At 37.3% G+C, this 20268-nt stretch overlaps 1 protein-coding gene across 1 annotated transcript; it reads right to left on the reverse strand.

Moving 5' to 3' along the window:
* Nucleotides 1-1324: 1324 nt before the first annotated feature.
* cckb (cholecystokinin b) lies at nt 1325-5170 on the reverse strand. Its single transcript, XM_059349679.1, has 4 exons — nt 5038-5170; nt 4166-4286; nt 3922-4077; nt 1325-1762 (listed from the first exon to the last, which is right to left on the reverse strand). Exons 2-4 carry the CDS (start codon nt 4284-4286, stop codon nt 1626-1628), a joined length of 414 nt encoding a protein of 137 aa, XP_059205662.1. The 5' UTR covers nt 5038-5170; the 3' UTR covers nt 1325-1625.
* Between the last annotated feature and the right edge of the window lie 15098 nt (nt 5171-20268).

A 20268-nucleotide genomic window follows, 5' to 3' on the forward strand; every position in this document is an offset into this window, starting at 1 on the left:
ACTCAAAAACAAAACTTAAAATATTTAGTTTAATTGTCCAACTTAAAATTTTATCGAAGTTTGTTGCCTTGAAATTTTGAGTTCACCCAACTTTTCTTTTTTTGCAGTGTATGAGACCAGGCTTTCTGTTGACTCTAATGTAAACCTATCCACCTTAATATGACACGGCATGAGTGAATTACATAATAATAGTAGTGCAAAAGTCTGTTGGGAAGGTCGAAGGGGGGGGAAATTGTTCAAACAAACCTCAGACTTTGACCCAGGAGATCAGTGTTGTGGTCCCGTGTGAAACCAAGATTAGATGTTGTTATTTGGAGTCAACCTTTGTCAACTTAATGTGTATTTGTTTGTGAGCCCAACATTTAGTCAAGTGGTTTTATGGCCAAAAGTTAACCATTTCCTTTATTTTGAAAAGCCATTATGCATGTAGCTAACGGAAGTAACACTCAATTCCCAACAAACCAGCACAAAGAGGTTCCATTTGTACCAATATCACATGCTGAGGGCCATGATAAAGTGCAAGAATCTGCCGAGTTGGTATGAAAACACTAATGGAAACGCTCCTTTGGGCCCTATTAGACAGTAGGACCAAATGATAGATGGGGTCATATGAGTGAGAGGACTTGTTGGATAGTTCACAAACATGATTCATCCTATCCCAAATAGAATTAATGTCATCTGGAAATAATTTTCTATTGGAGTGTCAGTCAATACCATGTAAAAACAGCCAACTTCTGCGTATTTACATTTACATTTAGTCATTTAGCAGACGCTTTTATCCAAAGCGACTTACAGGAAGAATAAAAAGCAAACAATCAAGGTATAGTGCAAAAAGAGCTATTAGTGCATCAATAAGTGCTAGGGACAATTCTTTAAGGAGTAGAATTATCGTGTGGTGCTAGGAGCGTTTTCATTGTCGAAATGTTTCTGATTGAGTTGGTGGAGTGTAGAATTTTGGAATTAAATTCATAAATCTGGATCTAGTTTGGAACAAAATGGAGGATTATCAAGTGTTTAAGGATGATTTTATATCCTCTTAACTCAGACGGCTATTGCTAACAGAAAGATAACCTTCAGATCACCTGTGTTAGCCTATTCATGTAATGAGTAATATTAATTATTGATATTAATGAGTATATTGTTCACAGTCATCCCTAATCCTTCTTGTGATGAATCAGGGTTCATAACACTAAAACACGACACAGAGAAGCATTAAAAAAGATTATAGTGCAGCAGTTATGAGGTGCCACAGATCACCAAATGAATGTTAATAGATCTAATTTAAGCAGGGTGCATTGTATTGGAATAATTCATATACAGAAAGTGATATTTCCAGTCTTTATTCAGTCCAGTTAGTCCCAACAGACCTTCACACCATCCCAACCCTTTCCCCCGAAAACGATAAAGAAACCAGAGAAATCCAGAAACAAACAAACAAACAAACCTTGGACAGAGAGAGCTTTTCTGCAAAATTTGGCATATGTATATTGCATTATTACAGTTTTACAAACAAATGTACAACAAATACATCATAAATAGACTCTTATTGTGAGACAGTGAGGAGCCAGCTTGCGTGTTTTTTTTTTCTTTTCTTGTTTTTCCCGTGTGGAGTATGAGCCGTGACTTTACGAGGAGTATTCATACTCCTCTGCGCTGCGGCGGCCGAAATCCATCCACCCCAAGTAGTCCCTGTCTGCTATCCGGTGGTTGGTGCTCAGTCCGTTGCCTCTGCTGTTTCCTGTGGAGTTTCTACGCACAGAACCTGGAGGACAAGTGGGGAGGAAGTGACAGAAAGAGTGGGTGGAGAAAATTAGTATTCCTCAGAGTTACTAGAGCATGAGAGTGGCTAAGAAACTTCCCTGGGTTTTTTTTTTTTTGGGTCCAATTTTCGTTTTTTTCTGCGTAGAGACAGCTGGAGGAAGTTTGAAATGCTTTGATTGTGGAAGCAAGACGCAAGCAACTGTGGTGCAAGAACAGCATGAATATGACTTTAATCAGGTTTTTTATGCTGCCAGACAGAGCTGAGGGGATTCATTTAGTGTTTTTTAATACTTTAAACATAATCATGCGATTATATCTGGAGAAATGTGGCAGTTTTGGGGTGAGATAGAAGATAAGCGGTAATCGTCTCCATGCACTAAAATGTTTTCAGTGATGGATGCTTTTAATATCAAAAGTGTCATGACTTTTGCAACTTTTTTTGATTTTTTTGCCCTAAAAAGGCAGTTTAGCAGATAGTTGAGTTCATTACCAAATTACACTTTTCATAATTTCCTATTTATGCCTTCCAGAGCGAAAAGAGTTTGCAGCTCCCCAGCTGACGACTGATGGTGTTTGGGTTTTTAAATTCCTCTTGCTTAGATTTGATTTTGTGATTTTTTTTTTTTTTTTTATGTTTTGCTGTGAAGCTTGTTTGCTTTTGGGCATTTTAACTGTCTCTTTCTCATTATTTCCATAACAACAACAGAGTAAAGGGGAGGTTCCAACAACAGCTGGACTTTAGGGTGACAACATGCTATTACCCTCTCTTCTTCTTCTGTGTGTCCATGCATGCATATCAGTGTGTATGTGCTCCAATGTGTGTCCATCCCTTTGAAATGATCACCCTCATTTCTTCTTCTTCTTCTCCTTCCCCACACACTGTGACCTCCCATCTTGTAAAACATTTCTGACTTTTTATTCCAAGCGAAGTGAAGCAGGAATGCTATCTGTTTGGTAATCAATTGAGCGCTCGCTGAGATGCTGTTTTCACTCCACCCACATCCTCCTACGCAACACACACACACGCACACACACATGCACATACACTGGCGTGCACGCACATAAACACAGTGTTTGAGATCCCTGGTGTGCTGAGAAGATTGGCTGCAGAAGGCTCGACAACGACACCTCCTACACCGAAACATGCAAGTGAACAGCGAGCACACGAACACAGACACCCACAGGCACGATTAAACAGAAAACACACATATTCTCTCAGGGCATTGATAACAATTCGCCCTTTGACATTTGTATGGACTTCACTGTCTGAACCGTTTCTGAGTCTGTTCTGCATTTTTCTTGTGCGGTAAGAGAGAAACTTTACAGACTAAATATGTAAATGTGGCTGAAGACGCCGAAAACTTTTCTTCAGAGAAGGTTTTTCTAATCGCATGTTAAAAAGCGAGCGTGTTGACAGTGTGTGGCAAAGTTTCAGAGACATGAATGCGCAGAAAGTCTGGAAGCCAAACTGAAGATTCAGGTCGTGACAGCGAGTGTCAGTGTGTGTGTTGTGTGCTGTCACACAACCAGAGAGATCAGAGCGCCGAACATGAGGGACTGTGACGGGGTTGACGGTTGGTTTTCTTGGCATTGAAGAAAAAAAAAGAGCGAGTTGGACTGAGATGGGGAGAAAAAAAGTGGAATAAGATGGTGTGAGGAGAATGGCCGGAAGGCTGCGCGCACTAATACGCGCTCTTCGAAACCACAAAAGCTTTTCAGAGCCACTAATTCATTTTACAAAGCTGATTCCAGTAATTAGCAAGACTGAGGGGAGGAGAATGGCAGGAAAAAGCACTCTGAAAATGAACCTATTTTGCAAATATCGTTGTTGCCAGTTGTTTTCTCCACCAAGATTTTGCAGCTTCAGCTTAATGATGCAAACTAATAACACACAAATACCCTTTTATACCCTCTTAATTCAGACGGCTATTGCTAACAGAAAAATAACCTTTAGATCACCTGTGTTAGCCTATTCATGTAATGAGTATTAGTATATTGTTCACAGTCATCCCTAATCCTTCTTGTGATGAATCAGGGTTCATAACACTAAAACACGACAACGATATTTTGCAAATATCGTTGTTGCCAGATGTTTTGCAGCTTCAGCTTAATGATGCAAACCAATAACACACAAATACATCCTCACACACACACACACACCTTTCCTGGAGGAGATGAGTCTTGCCAGCAGCTCACTGAGGTTGGCCCGGGAGTCTGCATCATCCTCAGCCAGAGGAAGAGCTTTCAGCTGGGGGGCAGAGCGGGTGTGTTGAAGGTGGGGCTCTCCCAGGGTGTGGGTATCAGCCTCGAGGAGAGCTGCTCAACACACACAAACAAAGAGCAGATGTCAGAGATGGAAACTTACTGTGATAATACTGAAAGTCTGTTTCCCCCCGCGGTGTACCTTCAGAAACAGCCGACATGGAGCGGTGGCCCTCGTCGAGGGGCTGGGAGGAGAAGGGGAGCCCCAAACAGCTCGTACACAGGACTGCCAGCACGACACACACACACAACCCTGCAGTCATCTGAAACACACACACAGAGGAGACAGGAGCACACGGGGAAAGTTTAATAACTCGGTATCTGAGATATCTGAGATGCAGTCCAGTTTTGGTTTACAGCCGGCGTCTCCTGACTCAACAGTCGTCTTCCACGCTAAAAAAACTACAACTGAGAGCATCAGCCATCTGCCACACTGCTGCTCTTTCACAGTTAGTGATCGCTGTGACGGCTCCGGAGAGGAAATCAGAAACAGCATATTCACACTGTCATCCAGAGGGACAGCACAGCACAGCACACAACAGACTGTGGATGGTTGGATGATGATATCCGAAAAACGCAATTTCAGCAGGTCAAAGTGACCCGTTTCAATGCAGAAAAAGAATTCTCATCCCGCTTTGCTTTCAGGAAACATCTCTGGAAATAAATCCACCAAATAAAATTTAGAAAAAGTAATAAAGCATGTGATTTATTTTGATCTAAACATCACAATTTATCGCTCATCTTAGAACAAAGGATAACAAATGTGATGTATTTGCATAAAAATTGCTTTTAAATATTAAAAACAAGGCAGAAATTAAACAAAAGATATGTATTTTGTTAGAATTTCTTCGCATCAATATGTTTTTTTAGGAAAATTGCCTCTATGTGGAAAGTCCAGTCTGATAATAAGGGGTGAAAAATATTTTCACAATATAAAAAAAACATCTCATAAAAAGCAAAAATCTCTAATCTAATCTTTTACACAATAAAAAAAAGAAAAAGTGGTTTCCTTACCTTGAGGAAAGAGGTTCAGCGTGTCAGAAGAGTGTGTGAGAGTGAGGAGAGCACTTCTCTGTGGAGTGGGAAGGAAGCCCCTTTTATACTCCACGCTCAGCGCCCTGTGTGTGTGCGTGTGTATGTGTGCGTGTATGTGTGTGTGTGTGTGTGTGTGTGTGTGTTGCCTCAGCGTACATCCTGTGTATCTCTCAATGTGTTTGTGAGCCTAATGTGAGTGTGTTTGCTACAACCTCAACCATACAGCAGCATGCTTCAGTTTTATTGTCTGTTTGCTCATCATAAAATTTCAGAAACTGCCTGACATTGTGCATTAACAATGTGTGTGTGTGTGTGTGTGTGTGTGTGTGTGTTTAATACTGAGTGTTTCAGTGTGTGAGTGTAGCTTGAAACTAATGCTGAAATATTGAAAGGGTCTTTATTTTACTGGAAATAAGTGCATTTTTATTCAGTATGCTGAGAGAATGATCCACATATTGCTATCATGAGAAGTGTGTGTGCGTGTGTGCGTGTGTGTGGGTGGGTGTGTGTGTATTTGTACACACCCACGCATGTATTAGATGTCAGTGGATGTTCACACTTAAAAAGTGGGCGGAAAGCAGAAAGGAGAATCAGTTTTGTTCATTTAACAGGTGACTGAGCCCGAACTGAGATATCTCCTCCGTCCTCCTCTCAGCACACAGGATTAACCCGGCTCATCGATCATGCAGGTGTAGCAAATCAGTCAGCCTGAGTCAATAGCTAATGATCAGCTGTTGTCAGTTAATGTTTTTATTAATGAGGCCGACAGCTTGCTGAAGCATGACAGGATTGGGATCTCTGTCACAGCGCCGGAGCTGTTTGTACCTGCTGAGATAATGTGCAGCAGAAAATGGAGCATCAGCGAGGCTGTTAACTAAGGCTTGCATCCACTGGGATTACTTTTTATTGCCAGAGTCTAATTAAGAGCGATGAATGAGTGACAGTGTGAAGATGTTCTTCAGTGAGCTTCCTGAAAACACACACACAGTGAGCAGGACTCAGAAGTTACTCTCCTGGAGTGCTGACATTCAATGAAATATGGATCAAGTGTTCATTTGCTGCCAAATAAATAAAGAATAATTCAGTTCAGCATTCATGGGTTTTTATATTTGCCAAGTCAGAAATCTACTTGTCATTTATTAAAATGTTATCTAGCCTGGAAAGCAGCTGAATCTGACGAGCTCGTGTTTTATTTGCTCTGTGAGACGCGTCTTGTCACGCTCCCATTCAGACAGATTTCCGGAGATCTTCCACTCACAAGTAACTCCATGCTAATCACAACCATTTATCTGATATGAGGCGGGTTTGATGGGATGACTGACATCCAGCACGAACTCAGATCAAACTGTCAAACTATGCAGCACTGATTAAATATAATAGTCCGGCGGCTTAGGACCAGATTTAAGAATAAAGGGGACACGCCGGACAAAAGCACCAACATTTTTCCACATGCTCTCTATCACCATAGGTTTAAATTTTTGGTAGGAGCCACTTCATCAAGATTGGGGATCGGAGATGGCAGCCATATAAAGTCTATGAGAAACAATAAATCTTCCAAGTCACTCAGAAGGTCAATCTTGGTGTCAAAATCTACATTTTCTGGGTCAAGGAATCATTTAAAGCTATTGAGAATATCACTGGATGACTCACTGTAAATAATGTGTTGATCAAGATCTGTCATGAGATGAAAGCGTTCCCTCGATTTTTTTGAGCAGTGTACATGGCAGCTAATCCGCACTCTCCCGTGAACATTGATTCAAAACATTTTCAACTCAGGATTCCCTGCTGCAGCACTCGAAGATCTACCAGTCTGGGTGTTAATGAACATATCCATTTGATCAAATAATCATCTAGTGATATTCTCAATAGCTTTAAATGATTTCTTGACCCAGAAAATGTAGGTTTTGACACCAAGATTGACCTTCTAAGTGGCTTGGAAGATATATAGCATTTCTCATAGACTTTATATGGCTGCCATCTCCGATCCGCAATCTTGATGAAGTGGCTCCTACCAAAAATTGAAACCTATGGTGATAGAGAGTATGTGAAAAAAATTTGGTGCTTTTGTCCGGCGTGTCCCCTTTATTTGGCTAAGCCGCCTGACTATAAATGAAGTTCTGTTACAGTGCTGCCTGTCTCCTCTCTTCAAATGATTCTACAATGTCATTTAGTTCATACAATACAATAGTTCGGCGGCTTAACTAAATAAAGGGGACACGATGGACAAAAGCACCACATTTTTTCCACATACTCTCTATCACCATTGGTTTCAATTTTTGGTAGGAGCCACTTCATCAAGATTGCGGATCGGAGATGGCACCCATATAAAGTCTATGAGAACCAATAGTCTAGAAGAAAAGACTACACAGGACACTGGATGAAGACAGCCAGGTCAAGGTGATTGTAAAGGTAAAGTTGTAAAGTTGTGGTGCAAGGTGCTCATGCAAGAAGGCACACTGGAATTGCAAAGATCTTTGTAGTTGTAAATGTAACAAATAATACAAGTGAAGCTAATAAAGTTCAATTAAATGTATGCATGTTATTCATTTTGCAGAATACATACACTGTATATGACATCTATCTATATATGTCCGACCGTTTAGGAACTTTGAAATTACGTAAATACATGGCGAAAATGAACATATCTATTTGATCAAATAATCATCTAGTGATATTCTCAATAGCTTTAAATGATTCCTTCCTCCAGAAAATGTAGATTTTGACACCAAGATTGACCTTCTAAGTGGCTTGGAAGATATATTGGTTCTCATAGACTTTATATGGCTGCCATCTCCGATCCGGAATCTTGATGAAGTGGCTCCTACCAAAAATTTAAACCTGATAGAGAGTATGAGGAAAGAATTTGGTGCTTTTGTTCGGCGTGTTCCCATTCTACTGAAATCAGGTCCTAAGCCGCCTGTCTACAAGCAAAGATCAAGTCAGAAGACAACACATGAGTAAGTGCCATGGGCAAAGTTTGAGTCCAATAGGACATAGGTGCTACAGGCAGTGCATAAGGACAGTACCAATAGTACTTTTCATTTGTGCATACTATGTCTGAAGGTGTTCAGTAAAGAGCTGGGTCTTTAGTCTCTCCTTTAAGATTCAGAGGGACTCAGAATCCGCCGCCGGATACTACATTTCTATTTTGCAGCAACACATTTCAGTGACTGTGACAGTTCTGCTGAAGTTTGAGAAAGTTTGTGACCAAGCCTGTTTTCCCTGTTTGAAAATGTACCAAGCACCTCCCCAGCTACCATGTTGCTCAGATCTTTCAATTTATTTGTGATGTTCATAGTGTCCATAGAGTAAATATCTGCCATGTGTTTACTGAGTGTCCAGTGATACTCGTGAATTATCAGTTCAAATACGGCTGCTGGTGATAATGGCCGATCCATTAGTGTTGGGAAGTTTGAGTCTTTTTATTGCCTTGGATCACTGACTGGTAAGAAGAACAAATATTTTTTTTACATCATTCCGTTGTGTTCGTACTGTTGCCCTCTTGAGGGTAATGTAAAAAAAGAACGTGGTAGCTGTCACTTGACAAAAGAACAAAAGACTGATCGGTATGAATCACCGGTTGTTGACGAACCACGATGCTTACTGCTCATCACACAGACAAATGAACGAGAGACTCAAACTTGAAGACGCAAAGTTGAGTCTTGAAATAAAATCATTTCTGTTTTCTGTCCTGACTGAGCTGATGTCCTGCGTGAAATGATCCACAGTCATATAAAATATTAGCTCAAAGTGAACAAAACTTCCACGAACGACACACAACTTCGATCCATTAATCACCCCTGATACTTACACCTTTTCTTCTCATGACATATTGCTACTCACTGTAAATCCCAAATGAAGTACAGAGACGTTGTTGTCCAGATGTCACTCTGATTTGTTAGTATGAACAGAAAGTGTCACATTCAAACAGCAGTAGCCTACACTGCAAAAAAGCCAACTTGTATTTCCAAAACAAGTTGGTGAGTTGTTGTTACTTATATCTTTAAGTTGGGGTTCACAACAAGGGACAATAGTTCTGATAACTCTTATTTCTTTGTTGTGAAATTTGGTCATTAGCGAAAGCTAGCTGCTAACTGATGCTAGCGGCTAACTGATACTAGCGGCTAACTGATGCTAGCGGCTAACTGATGCTAGCGGCGCTGCTTGTTGCAGCTACAAGAGTAGCCATTAGCGTATCAATGCTAACTCAAAATTGTGGTCACGACATTAGCTGACATTCATAGCGGCGTTACAATCGTGTCATAGAAATTCAGAGTTGAGCAAACTCAAAAACAAAACTTAAAATATTTAGTTTAATCGTCCAACTTAAAAGTTTGTTGCCTTGAAATTTTGAGTTCACCCAACTTTTCTTTTTTTGCAGTGTAGGAGGTCGCTCTGTACAGACACGGCGACTTCCTCCCTGCATTTATGTCAGACATCATTACCTAGCCAGGTTATGTGCCTATTGTTTGCTGTATACTGATATTTCTCACTAATAACGCCTTCAGAATTCAACTCAACCACATCTGGCTTCCAGTTGCGAAGTTGCTGGCCGAACTTTGGGCAACAGCTCCCAGCTGTCACTCGGTGAGTTTCTCCCGATCACTTCAACTCACTCTGACATTTTTTAACTTTCACATTCAGTCTGCCTGTCTTTCTCACTCGCTGAAGACGCTTTTCTCCAGGCACCATCAGAAGGCATGAGTGTAGGAGGTGAGGCCACGGCCGTTCAAATTAGAATTAATTAACCATGTGGTGTGGGAGGCGTGCATGTGTGTGAAATGTGTGTTTGAGACTTACAAGATATATAGTTTTTAGACGTATCTTTTGAGTGTGTGTGTGTGTGTGTGTGTGTGTGTGTGTTCTTGTATCTCCTACATAGTGAGGACCAGAACACGTTTTTAACCAACAGAGTAAGGACATTTTTGCAAAGTGAAGACATTTCGGCCGGTCCTCACTTCTATAAAGGCTTTTGTGAGATTTCAGACTTTGTTTTAAGGGTTAAAGGTTACATGATAATGATAATTAACTGAAACTGTATTGCGTGGTTACAAAACTAACTAAAATTATAGTGAAAATGTCCTTCGTTTTCATCTTTGTCAGCTTTTTTCATACATAATGAAGATGGATCAGACAAAGGAAATAAAGGCAAAATTTACCGTGACCTCTTTTAATCTCCCACCCAACAAATACCCCATTACAAAAAACTAAAACTAATAAAAACGAAACTAAAACTAGCAAACTCACTCTAAAAACAAACTAAAACCAAGTGAATTTTGAAAACAAAAATTCACAACCCAATTAAAACTAAAACTAATGAAAAATTCAAAACTATTATAACCTTGCTATAATGAAGGCCCTCACAAAGATAGAAGTACAAGGATGTGTGTGTGTGTGTGTGTGTGTGTGTTTGAGTTTGAGATATGGATTCGATGCAACCTCAAGGCAACCTGTTGAGCATGACTATTCTCTCACCTCCTAATGTAGGCGAGCAAAAATCCACCTGTCAAATGCTGACTCTCTAAATGCGTGCAGCACACATCTGGATGGATAGCTTGAGTTTAAATGCTCAGTAAAGCATCTAATTAGTGACCTTCAAGAGGTTTCTGTAAAAAAATCTAACTGAAATCTGCAATTATAAAGACAGACAGTGAGAGACCCCTTGCCGGGGGCATTTTGCTTCAGCATTGCTACACAGTCAGTAAACACGCTAAATAATGCATAGATCTATTAATGTCTCCGTCGAACGCAACAGACACAGAGAAGTATGCACTTAGGCCGGTCTCAGAGGAGCGTTTCATCGTCAGGGTAAGATCTTAACGCCCCTTCACATATATTCATTACACCATAGTTGTACCTGTTGAACTGTAGATGATGTCTTTCTCGTGAGAGCCACAGATATCTCCACGACCCTCAATCTGAAGCTCAGCAGGAGCCTCATGTCACCAGGAACATTACATACTGCACACCCATCTGTTAGTTTCTAAAAGAAAATCAAGGCTGAGACGTGATGGTGAGAGACTCCACCAAACATATTCTCTGGAATGGATTTGTATGGTTTCTTAGGAAAAGTTTTGCAGTGCAATTCGTATAATATCCTTCAAAACATGACGCATCAAAAACACTTAAGGTAAGAAAAAAGGGTAACACTTTACAATAACCATCTAAGTCATGGGTCTCAAACTCGCGGCCCGCGGGCCAATTGCGGCCCTCGTGACGATATTTTGTGGCCCCCACCTTGATATGAAAGTTTAATGTGAGTTTTATATGAATGGCACTTTACTGTGTTGTGTGTGGAAGGACCCTTTAATTACTTTTTTTGGTCATTTTGTGTCTTTTTATTGGTAATTCTGTGTCTTTTTTTTTGTAATTTTGTGTCTTTTTAAAAAATAATTTTGTGTCTTTTTTGGTCATTTTGTTTCTTTTTTGGTAATTCTGTCTTTTTTGGGGTAATTTTGTCTATTTTTAAAATAATTTTGTGTCTTTTTTGGTTATTTTGTTTCTTCTTTAAGTAATTTTGTGTCTTTTTTTGGTAATTCTGTGTCTTTTTTGGTCATTTTGTGTCTTTTTTTTAATTGTGTCTTATTCGGTAATTTTGTGTCTTTTTTAATAATTGTGTGTCTTTTTTGTCATTTTGTGTCTTTTTTTAAATAATTTTGTCTTTTTTAAATAATTTTGTGTCTTTTTTGGTAATTCTGTGTCTTTTTTTGGTCATTTTGTGTCTTTTTAAGTAATTTCCTTTTTTTCTGTCATTTTGTGTCTTTTTTTTTTTGTAATTTTGTGTCTTTTTTTGGTCATTTTGATACTGCCTCCAGCGGCCCCCAGGTAATTTGAGTTTGAGACCCCTGATCTAAGTGATGTTTATAGATGGTTTATAAACCAATTATTATTAACCATTTACAAAATTCTATACATATTTAATCTTTAAATGGTTTCAAGCAATTTCTTAAAGGTATAAGAATAATTTTGAAATCATTTACATACTTAATATGGTGTTAAAAATGTTATAATGTGTGTAAAGCTATTAATAAACTTATAATTATGTTTGTTTATAGTAAAGTAATCTATTTGGCATTTATAAATTATAGTTCAACATTATTACATTTTCTATTCACCATTCTAAATGGCCTATATATGGTTTATAAATGATGATTAAACATTAATAGACTATCTGTTTACCATTTATAAATGGTCTATTTACCATCTATAAATGATGGTTATTGTAAAGTGTTACCGAAAAAAGAAAAGAGTTAGGCTTAAAAACTACTTCTGGACCCCCACCTCCTCTCATTGTTTCTCTTCTTATCATTATCATCATTATTATTTATTTATTTGTTTTTGTCTTTTTCTTCTTTTGGCTTCCCTTGTATTTTGTCTACACCCTGTAGCTAAAACACTTATTTACTTATTACATACAAGAATCCTCAGTTATTTATTTATTTATTTATTATTATTATTATTATTATTATTTATTTATTTTCACCTTATTTTTTTACTTTTATTAAATTATTATTATTTTTTGATTTACACATTGTTTGTTAGTCACCCAATCATGTTCCTATTGGGCCATAAATATAAAATAAGAAAACATCCTAGGAGGCAGACCTTCATTCTTCATGATGCACAGTGTTTCTATTGTATCGATATGTTTATATTTTCAATTGTGATGCAGATGTGATGTGATACTCCATGTAATTATAACATTGGCTCCTGTTCTAATGTGCCTTACCTCCTAATAAAAATATTAAGAAAAAAAATAAAAAATACTTCTGGATATAAGGACCCACAACGAGACACAAACACAGGTCACACACATATACTACTCTTATTTTTTTGTTTTTATTTGTTCTTTGTGGGTTTTTTAAAATTAAGATTCATTTTAAAATTTAGATTAATCTTAAAACCCACTTTTATTTACTGTTTTTTGTTTTACCCAGCATGAGACTCGCTTTGTTTTAGTTGTTTTTGCTTGTTCTTTGTTTTTGTTGTTTTTATTGTTGGTCTGTCGTGCCATGTACAGCACTTTGTATCAGCTAACGCTGTCTTAACGGGCTATATAAATAAAGTTGATTTGATTTGATTTGATTTACTGTATTAAAGAAATGAACATATTCACTGTGACGCTGGACATTGGTTTGTAGACTATCGTTTTGAAACCCTGAATATGCCTTTTTGGCTGTTGTCATGCTAGTTTTTGGAAGTCACAAGTGACCTTAGTAAGGTACACAGATTGGCTAGGTACCGTTACCATAGTTACAGTAACACTAAGCTACTAGCTAATGCGACAATACGAGTATTAGCTAGATGGCTTGGTTAGCAAGGCCTTATTACAACATATTAGAGGGTCTTTTAGTATAACCGAATGCAGAACAAGACATTTTTATGTTGCCATGGTAGCGACTAGTCAATCACAAGGCAGACACATGAGCATACCCTGCTTTATCAACTACACGGTCGCAAATAAATAAATACAAAATATTTTTTTTTTACCTCTTTTCATGAAATGACTGGGACAATATGATTTATTCTTGACGGATAAAATGTATATCTTCTCAAAGCTTTCAATTTCTTCCAAACACATCACAATCAAAAATTAAACCACAGTTAACCCTTTATCAGGCAAAGAACTATATTTGGTAACTTCAGGTAATATTTCGAGAAAAAAGTTGCAAATTAACTAGATTAAAGTGGCAAATCTACAAGAAAAAAAGTTGCAGATTTAAGAGATTTAAAGTGGCAAATCTGCGCGAAAAAAGTCGCAGATTTATGAGAAAAAAGTGGGAAAAAGCAACTTTTTTCTCCCAGATTCACCACTTTAAATCTCATAAATCTGAGCATTTTTTTCTTGTGGATTTGCCACTTTAATCTCGTAAACTTTTTTTCTCAAAGTATTATTTTCGTATGTTTTTTTTACACATTCTGGCTGTATGTAATATCCTCCAATATTCTCTAGGGTTGAAATTTGGAATTTGCAAGTATTTCAATGATTGCCCTATTAAGGGTTAACAAAGGATTGTGTCTGGAAACAAAATTATTCCAACTTTATGGGCGACTGTGTATTTTACTCAAGGTATTTTACTTAGTTTTTATGCTTTGTACTGAGATAATAAATCAAGTGAGATGTGAGGTCATTTTGTCATAGGCTTCTGTGCAATCATACTTCTTTTTGTAGCCAGTGGAGTCGCCCCCTGCTGGCCATTATTTAGATAGACATTAGTGGAATAGAGGTTGCGGCTTGTATTTTACTAACAGACATGACAGTGCATCAATTTTCTCATCTCACTCATGGCTAAAAAACATATAGACATATTTCCGTTAATGTCAAACTATTGACAAAAGACATTTTAATTCTATCTAAATATGGCACTATTGTGAGACACATTATTTCTTGCATGCAGAGCAGTCACTGTGGAGGACAAAGTGCACATGAAGTCACATGAATCCTGTTATTAACCCTCTTCTTATAGCTGCATCCTCACTTCAAGTGCCGAGCTGCTTCAACACCACGGCCGCAATCACACACTTATATATGCAGGTCTCCATACATTAGCTGTTGTACACTTCAAGCACACACACTCTGGCTGCTGATGAATGCCAACATGTGGACGGTGCTGGTGGTTTTGTGGATACGGAGGTGGTTTAGCAGCACTCGAGTCCCAATTAATTCAGTTTCAAGAGTGATGTACAAAAGACACCTGGACCTCCAGAGAAGAAAAGGCCCAGATACCCCTATACACACACACACACACACACACACACACACACTCTAAAAAACCAACAATCCAACCAGGCGGCAATCTCCGTGTCTGAGCATGGAGGCCACCAGGAAGTGCATAAAGCCTGCAATCCACCGAAAATTCCAGCAGGGGGCGCTAAGTTTGGCTGCAAAAAAAATCTGCCCATTCATTTCACTGCAAAATTTGAAAACTTCTCACTTGATTTATTACCTCAGAAAAAAAATTTCAGGACAACATTATGGTCTCAATCACTAGTAAAAAATCTTCTTCAAAACAATCTGATGTCAATAGTTCTAATAATGGCCCCATTTAGAAGAAAATAGAAGATAAAGAATCGTATGATTTGGGGGCGGGGCTAGCTTTGATTGACAGGTCACTAACAAGGCGAGCCGTCACCAGGAGAGAAGCAGAACAATGCTTATCCACGGCAACATGTCAATAAAGTTATATATAACGTTATATAGATAGAAAAGAGGACGTTTACCGGTTTGGTCTCATAACTTTGACCCTTTCACTGTATTTTCACTTAATGACAGTTTATTTGAACGTTTTGTTCAGTAAAATGTCTTGTTCAGTGTTTGGTTGGACTAACAGACACTCCAAGGAGTCGCTGATCAGTTTTCTGAGGTAAGAAAGATACATTTTGTTTTTGTTTTTTTGCTAGCCAAAACTAACATCCCAGTTAATGCTCCAGTTAATGCTAACATGAATTAGCAGCAGCTTCTCTCAGTCAGGTTGAGGTGTAGAGAGGCTGTAGTCAGTGATCAGATCCCTCTCCTCCTCCACAGTCCAAATATGGTCATGCTTCCTGTATCGGAAACAAGATGGCGACGAGTATAACGATGAACTCGAGGCTTCCAACGGGCCACAAACCAATGGGTGACATTATTTATATACAGTCTAAGATCCAACCATGCATTGGCTGCAAACTTTCTGGAATAATAAATAAATAAAATGATTACAAAATATCTTGATTCATTAATCCTTCCAAAATTGTATTCGTCACTTCCATTTGAAGCTTTTCCATTTTCTTTGCCAGGCTGCAGGCGACTTCTTGGAGTCATGTGAATGAATCTCCCGGGGGAACAGGCACCAGAAAGACCTATTACACTCTGTGCTTCACATCAATCGTTCTGACAGACAGGGTGATGAGACCGAACATGACTCGCCACAGCGATGGACCCCATATGATGGAGATGTTCACACGTATTATCATGTGCAAATTGCTCATATCTTGTTCTCAAGGTTTTCCCGTGTTACTCCTCCCATCTCTTGTGACAGACGTGGAAAATTCACAGAGATATAAAAGTTGTAATTGAGCAGCTACACTCAAAAAAATGATTCAAGCCCTTCTTAGATGTGACACATTAGTGTTTTGTTTGTCTAATGAAAATATATCAATTAAAATCAAATCAAAAGTGGTTTAAGAAGTGTAACCTAAAATGTATTAATTTACTCAACCCAAAAATAATGACTTTCAGTTTTCCAATTCTATGTTTTTAAGGTTGAACGAACACAATTTCTTTATTTTAGCTCTCCTCGACATAAATGAGTTGAGGTAACTCAATTTAAATACAATACATACATAATTTGAGTTCGACCAAATGTAAAAAAGTGAGCTACATTAACTCAAATCCATTATATTGCATCGATGCACTTGTTTTGAGTTTGGGCTACATATATTTGATGACCAAAAAAAAGACACAAAATGACCAAAAAAGATACAAAATGACCCAAAAAAATACACAAAATGACCAAAAAAAAGAAACAAAATGACCAAAAAAAGTCTCAAAATGACAAAAAAAAAGACACAAAATGACCAAAAAAGACACAAATTGACCAAAAAAGACATAAAATGACCAAAAAAAGACAAAATTACAAAAAAATACACAAAATGACCAAAAAAGACACAAAATGACCCAAAAAAAAGACACAAAATGACAAAAAAAGACACAAAATGACCAAAAAAAGAAACAAAATGACCCAAAAAAGTCACAAAATGACTAAAAAAAGACACAAAATGATCAAAAAAAGACTCAAATTTACCAAAAAATGACCAAAAAAGACACAAAATGATCAAAAAAATATATTTGTTGGATGGAAATTCTGCCCACAATTTAACTGAGTTCATCCAATGAGTTATTTTTTTGAGTGTATTTCATTATGATTTGATTCCGCCTCTCTCTCATGTGACAATTTACTGCAGGAAATTGAAATGACCTTTGAAACAATGCAGAGGTCCTTTTTAATGTGTTGTGAGGATACAAGAATAAGATGTGGAAAGATGCGAGAAAAGAGGGAAAATATCATTCTTAGTGTGAGCAATCGGTTTAGGAGCGAGTGGTGTGATTGACTGGAGGAGACAGGAGGAGGAACTCTGTGTGGCTGGTCTTTGTGATAACTTAGTAATTAGCAGCAAGCCAGAAACTTTAGCTGTTAGACTCAAAGGGTCTGAGGAGGGTCAATACTATTGATTACCGTTAATGAAAACATTGTTTCACCTCTACGAGACCCTCTTCTCAGCCTGAGATCCAGACAGCTCATACAAGCTCATTTTTCCACTTTATCTCTTCATCTCTCTCTTATCTTACGAGGTATTGTTATATCCTAGCAATTCTTTAGGTGGTCTTACATGTTTTGGGGAACCTGGTCTCACAGGAATCCGTGAAATAGCCACAGATTCGCTTAACTCAAAATCCGTGGAATAGCCACGGAATCACTCAAATTCCCGTGAAACTGAGACGGATTTCGCTACAATGCAAGTTAATGACAGTCATATCCCGTGGCTATTCCATGGATATTTTTTCCTATTGGTTTGTTCCAAGTCATGTGACTTTTAAGGTCCCGGCGGTTTTTTAGTCATTTTGTGTCTTTTTTTTTGTCATTTTGTTGTCTTTTTTGGTCAATTTGTGTCTTTTTGTGGTAATCTTTTGTCATTTTGTGGTCAATTTGAGTCCTGTTTTGCTTAATTGTATGTATTTTTTGGTCATTTTGTGTCTTTCTTTAGTCTTTTTTTGTCTTTTTTTAGTCATTTTGTGTCTTTTTTTAGTCACTTGTGTCTTTTTTTAGTCATTTGTGTCTTTTTTTGTCATTTTGTGTCTTTTTTTGGGTCATTTTGTGTCTTTTTTTTGGTCATTTTGTGTCTTTTATTTATTAATATACTATAAACCATTTTTATTACATATATATATATATATATATATATATATACACACACACACACACAATTGTTCATTATTTCATATACATATGCATTAATATAGCTTTTTACCATACTGACATGTTAATAACATAATACTAACTATCCAAGTCAAATTGATCTGTTAAGGGGTAGGACTAGATACGTTTTTTTACTTCCTCCTTTTTATTTATTCATCTATTAATATTTAAACTTGTTTTTTTATTGCTTGCATGTTCGAAATAAAGACAATCAATCAATCAAACAGAAAGTTTTTCACTGTGTGCTGCTTTTCAGAACTGCTGAAAACACATTTGCCCCTTAACACAGTTGAATGGCACATTGAAAGAAACTTGGAACATTTTGGAGTAGAAGCCCAACTTTTCCAGCTGAGTGTATTTTCCTGAGTTGAAACTCTAGTGAGTAGAGAAGTCTTTGTGGCTGAAGCTCTGACTCTCTCTGCCTCACTCATGAACCTGCTTCCAAAGTCATTTAAATCTTGTCCTCTGGCCATCTTGACTCCAGGTGAACTGGGTCTGATCCGCTTTGATATATACATGTCAAAGAGAGTACCATTGATTACATCAGTAGCTCTCAACACAATCTCACACGCACAGTTCAGATCAGACAAACTCAGTTGATGCAACGAATTTTAGACAAATAATGAAGCTGACAACAAGTAAAACATCTCTCTGTCTGTGCATTTTTTTTTATATTTGATTGTTACTTTTAATCTAAGTCCTTTGCTATCAGTTTAAAGGTCCATTCTGACCTCCTGAGTGTGTAACAGTCAGCTTCAAGCCAGAGACTCCTTGGAAAGTAACAACTTGATACTTTGGGATTTTTCAGAAAAGACACAAAATTACCCAAAAAAGAATCAAATTGACCAAAAAATGATAAAAAAAAAAGCCACAAAATGACCAAAAAAGACATAAAATGACCACAAAAAAAGCCACAAAATGGCCCAAAAAAGCCACAAAATGACCAAATAAGACACAAAATGACCAAAAAAAGCCACAAAATGACCAAAAAAAGACAAAATTGACCAAAAAACAACAACAAAATGACCAAAAAACAACAACAAAATGACCAAAAAAAGACACAAAATGACAAAAAAAGACACAAAATGACCAAAAAAGACATAAAATGACCAAAAAATGATCAAAAAAAGAAACAGAATGACCAAAAAAAGACAAAATTACCCAAAAAAAAGACAAAATTACCAAAAAAAGACACAAAATTACCAAAAAAAGACACAAAATGACCAAAAAAGACACAAAATGACAAAAAAAGACACAAAATGACCAAAAAAAATACACAAAATGACCAAAAAAGACACAAAATGACCAAAAAAGGGCACAAAATGGCCAAAAAAGACACAAAATGACAAAAAGACTAAAACACATTAACACTTTAACACAGTGGAGACAGAGCTGACTTCCAAAATGATTTGGTGACCCCCAGAAATCTTATCGCGACCCCAATTTCATGTGGTACACTCCTTATGTTTTTCCATTTATTATTTTTTTATTGAATTCACCTCCATCATGTATAACAAAGCGTGTCCACTGAATGTGGCCCGTGACCCTGTATGTCAGACCTTCAGCAGGGTGTTAAGTGTTAATGTTCCAGCTACGATTCCCATAATGTCAAACATATTGTTGAGAAACAGGGAAAGTGGTTCTGAGTAAAGGAGGAAAATTACAGTCTATGGAGCTTTAGAACATCCATTAACAGCAATTAAGTAGAAAATAGGTCACAGTAGAACATGCTGCATGCCAACTTTAGTCTCCTTCCATCAATATGTTGTTTGCTTTTATATGTACCACTTTGCAGAAGTATTAAAAAAAACATACACCTATAATATATAACATATTTGTGTATATGCGTAACTGTCTCCTCTAGTGTATTAGAAATAACCAACATTAATAAATCATAAAACCACATTTTGACATTTGGGAAATAGTCATATCTCTGTAAAAAAAGATAAACAATAGCTACTCAATAAAAATGAGGCAACAGATTGCACACAATATTATTAATTAAACAAGAACCTTTACACATCAAAACTAAACAGTTTTGAATTTTTTTTGTTTAGTTTTGATGTGTAAAGGTTCTTGTTTATTATTGTGGTTTTATTTATTTATTTATTTGGGTTGGTTTTGTGATTTTGTTGTTGTGTTTTTTGTTTTGTTTTTGTTTTTGTCTCTGTGTTTGTCCTGTGGTGATTTGTGTTGCGTTTGTCTAAATTAATTAAAAAATAAATAAATAAATATTATTAATTAAATCTAACTA

The sequence above is a fragment of the Centropristis striata genome, chromosome 14, assembly GCF_030273125.1.
Source record: "Centropristis striata isolate RG_2023a ecotype Rhode Island chromosome 14, C.striata_1.0, whole genome shotgun sequence".
NCBI classification, from domain to species: Eukaryota; Metazoa; Chordata; class Actinopteri; order Perciformes; family Serranidae; genus Centropristis; species Centropristis striata.

Excerpts from the sequence above, each read along its gene's own strand:
- cckb (XM_059349679.1), bottom strand. The coding sequence starts at position 4,286 with ATGACTGCAGGGTTGTGTGTGTGTGTCGTGCTGGCAGTCCTGTGTACG. Across the intron at positions 4,078-4,165 it reads CATGTCGGCTGTTTCTGAAG|CTCTCCTCGAGGCTGATACC; the intron begins GTACACCGCGGG and ends TGTGTTGAGCAG. Across the intron at positions 1,763-3,921 it reads ACTCATCTCCTCCAGGAAAG|GTTCTGTGCGTAGAAACTCC; the intron begins GTGTGTGTGTGT and ends CTTGTCCTCCAG.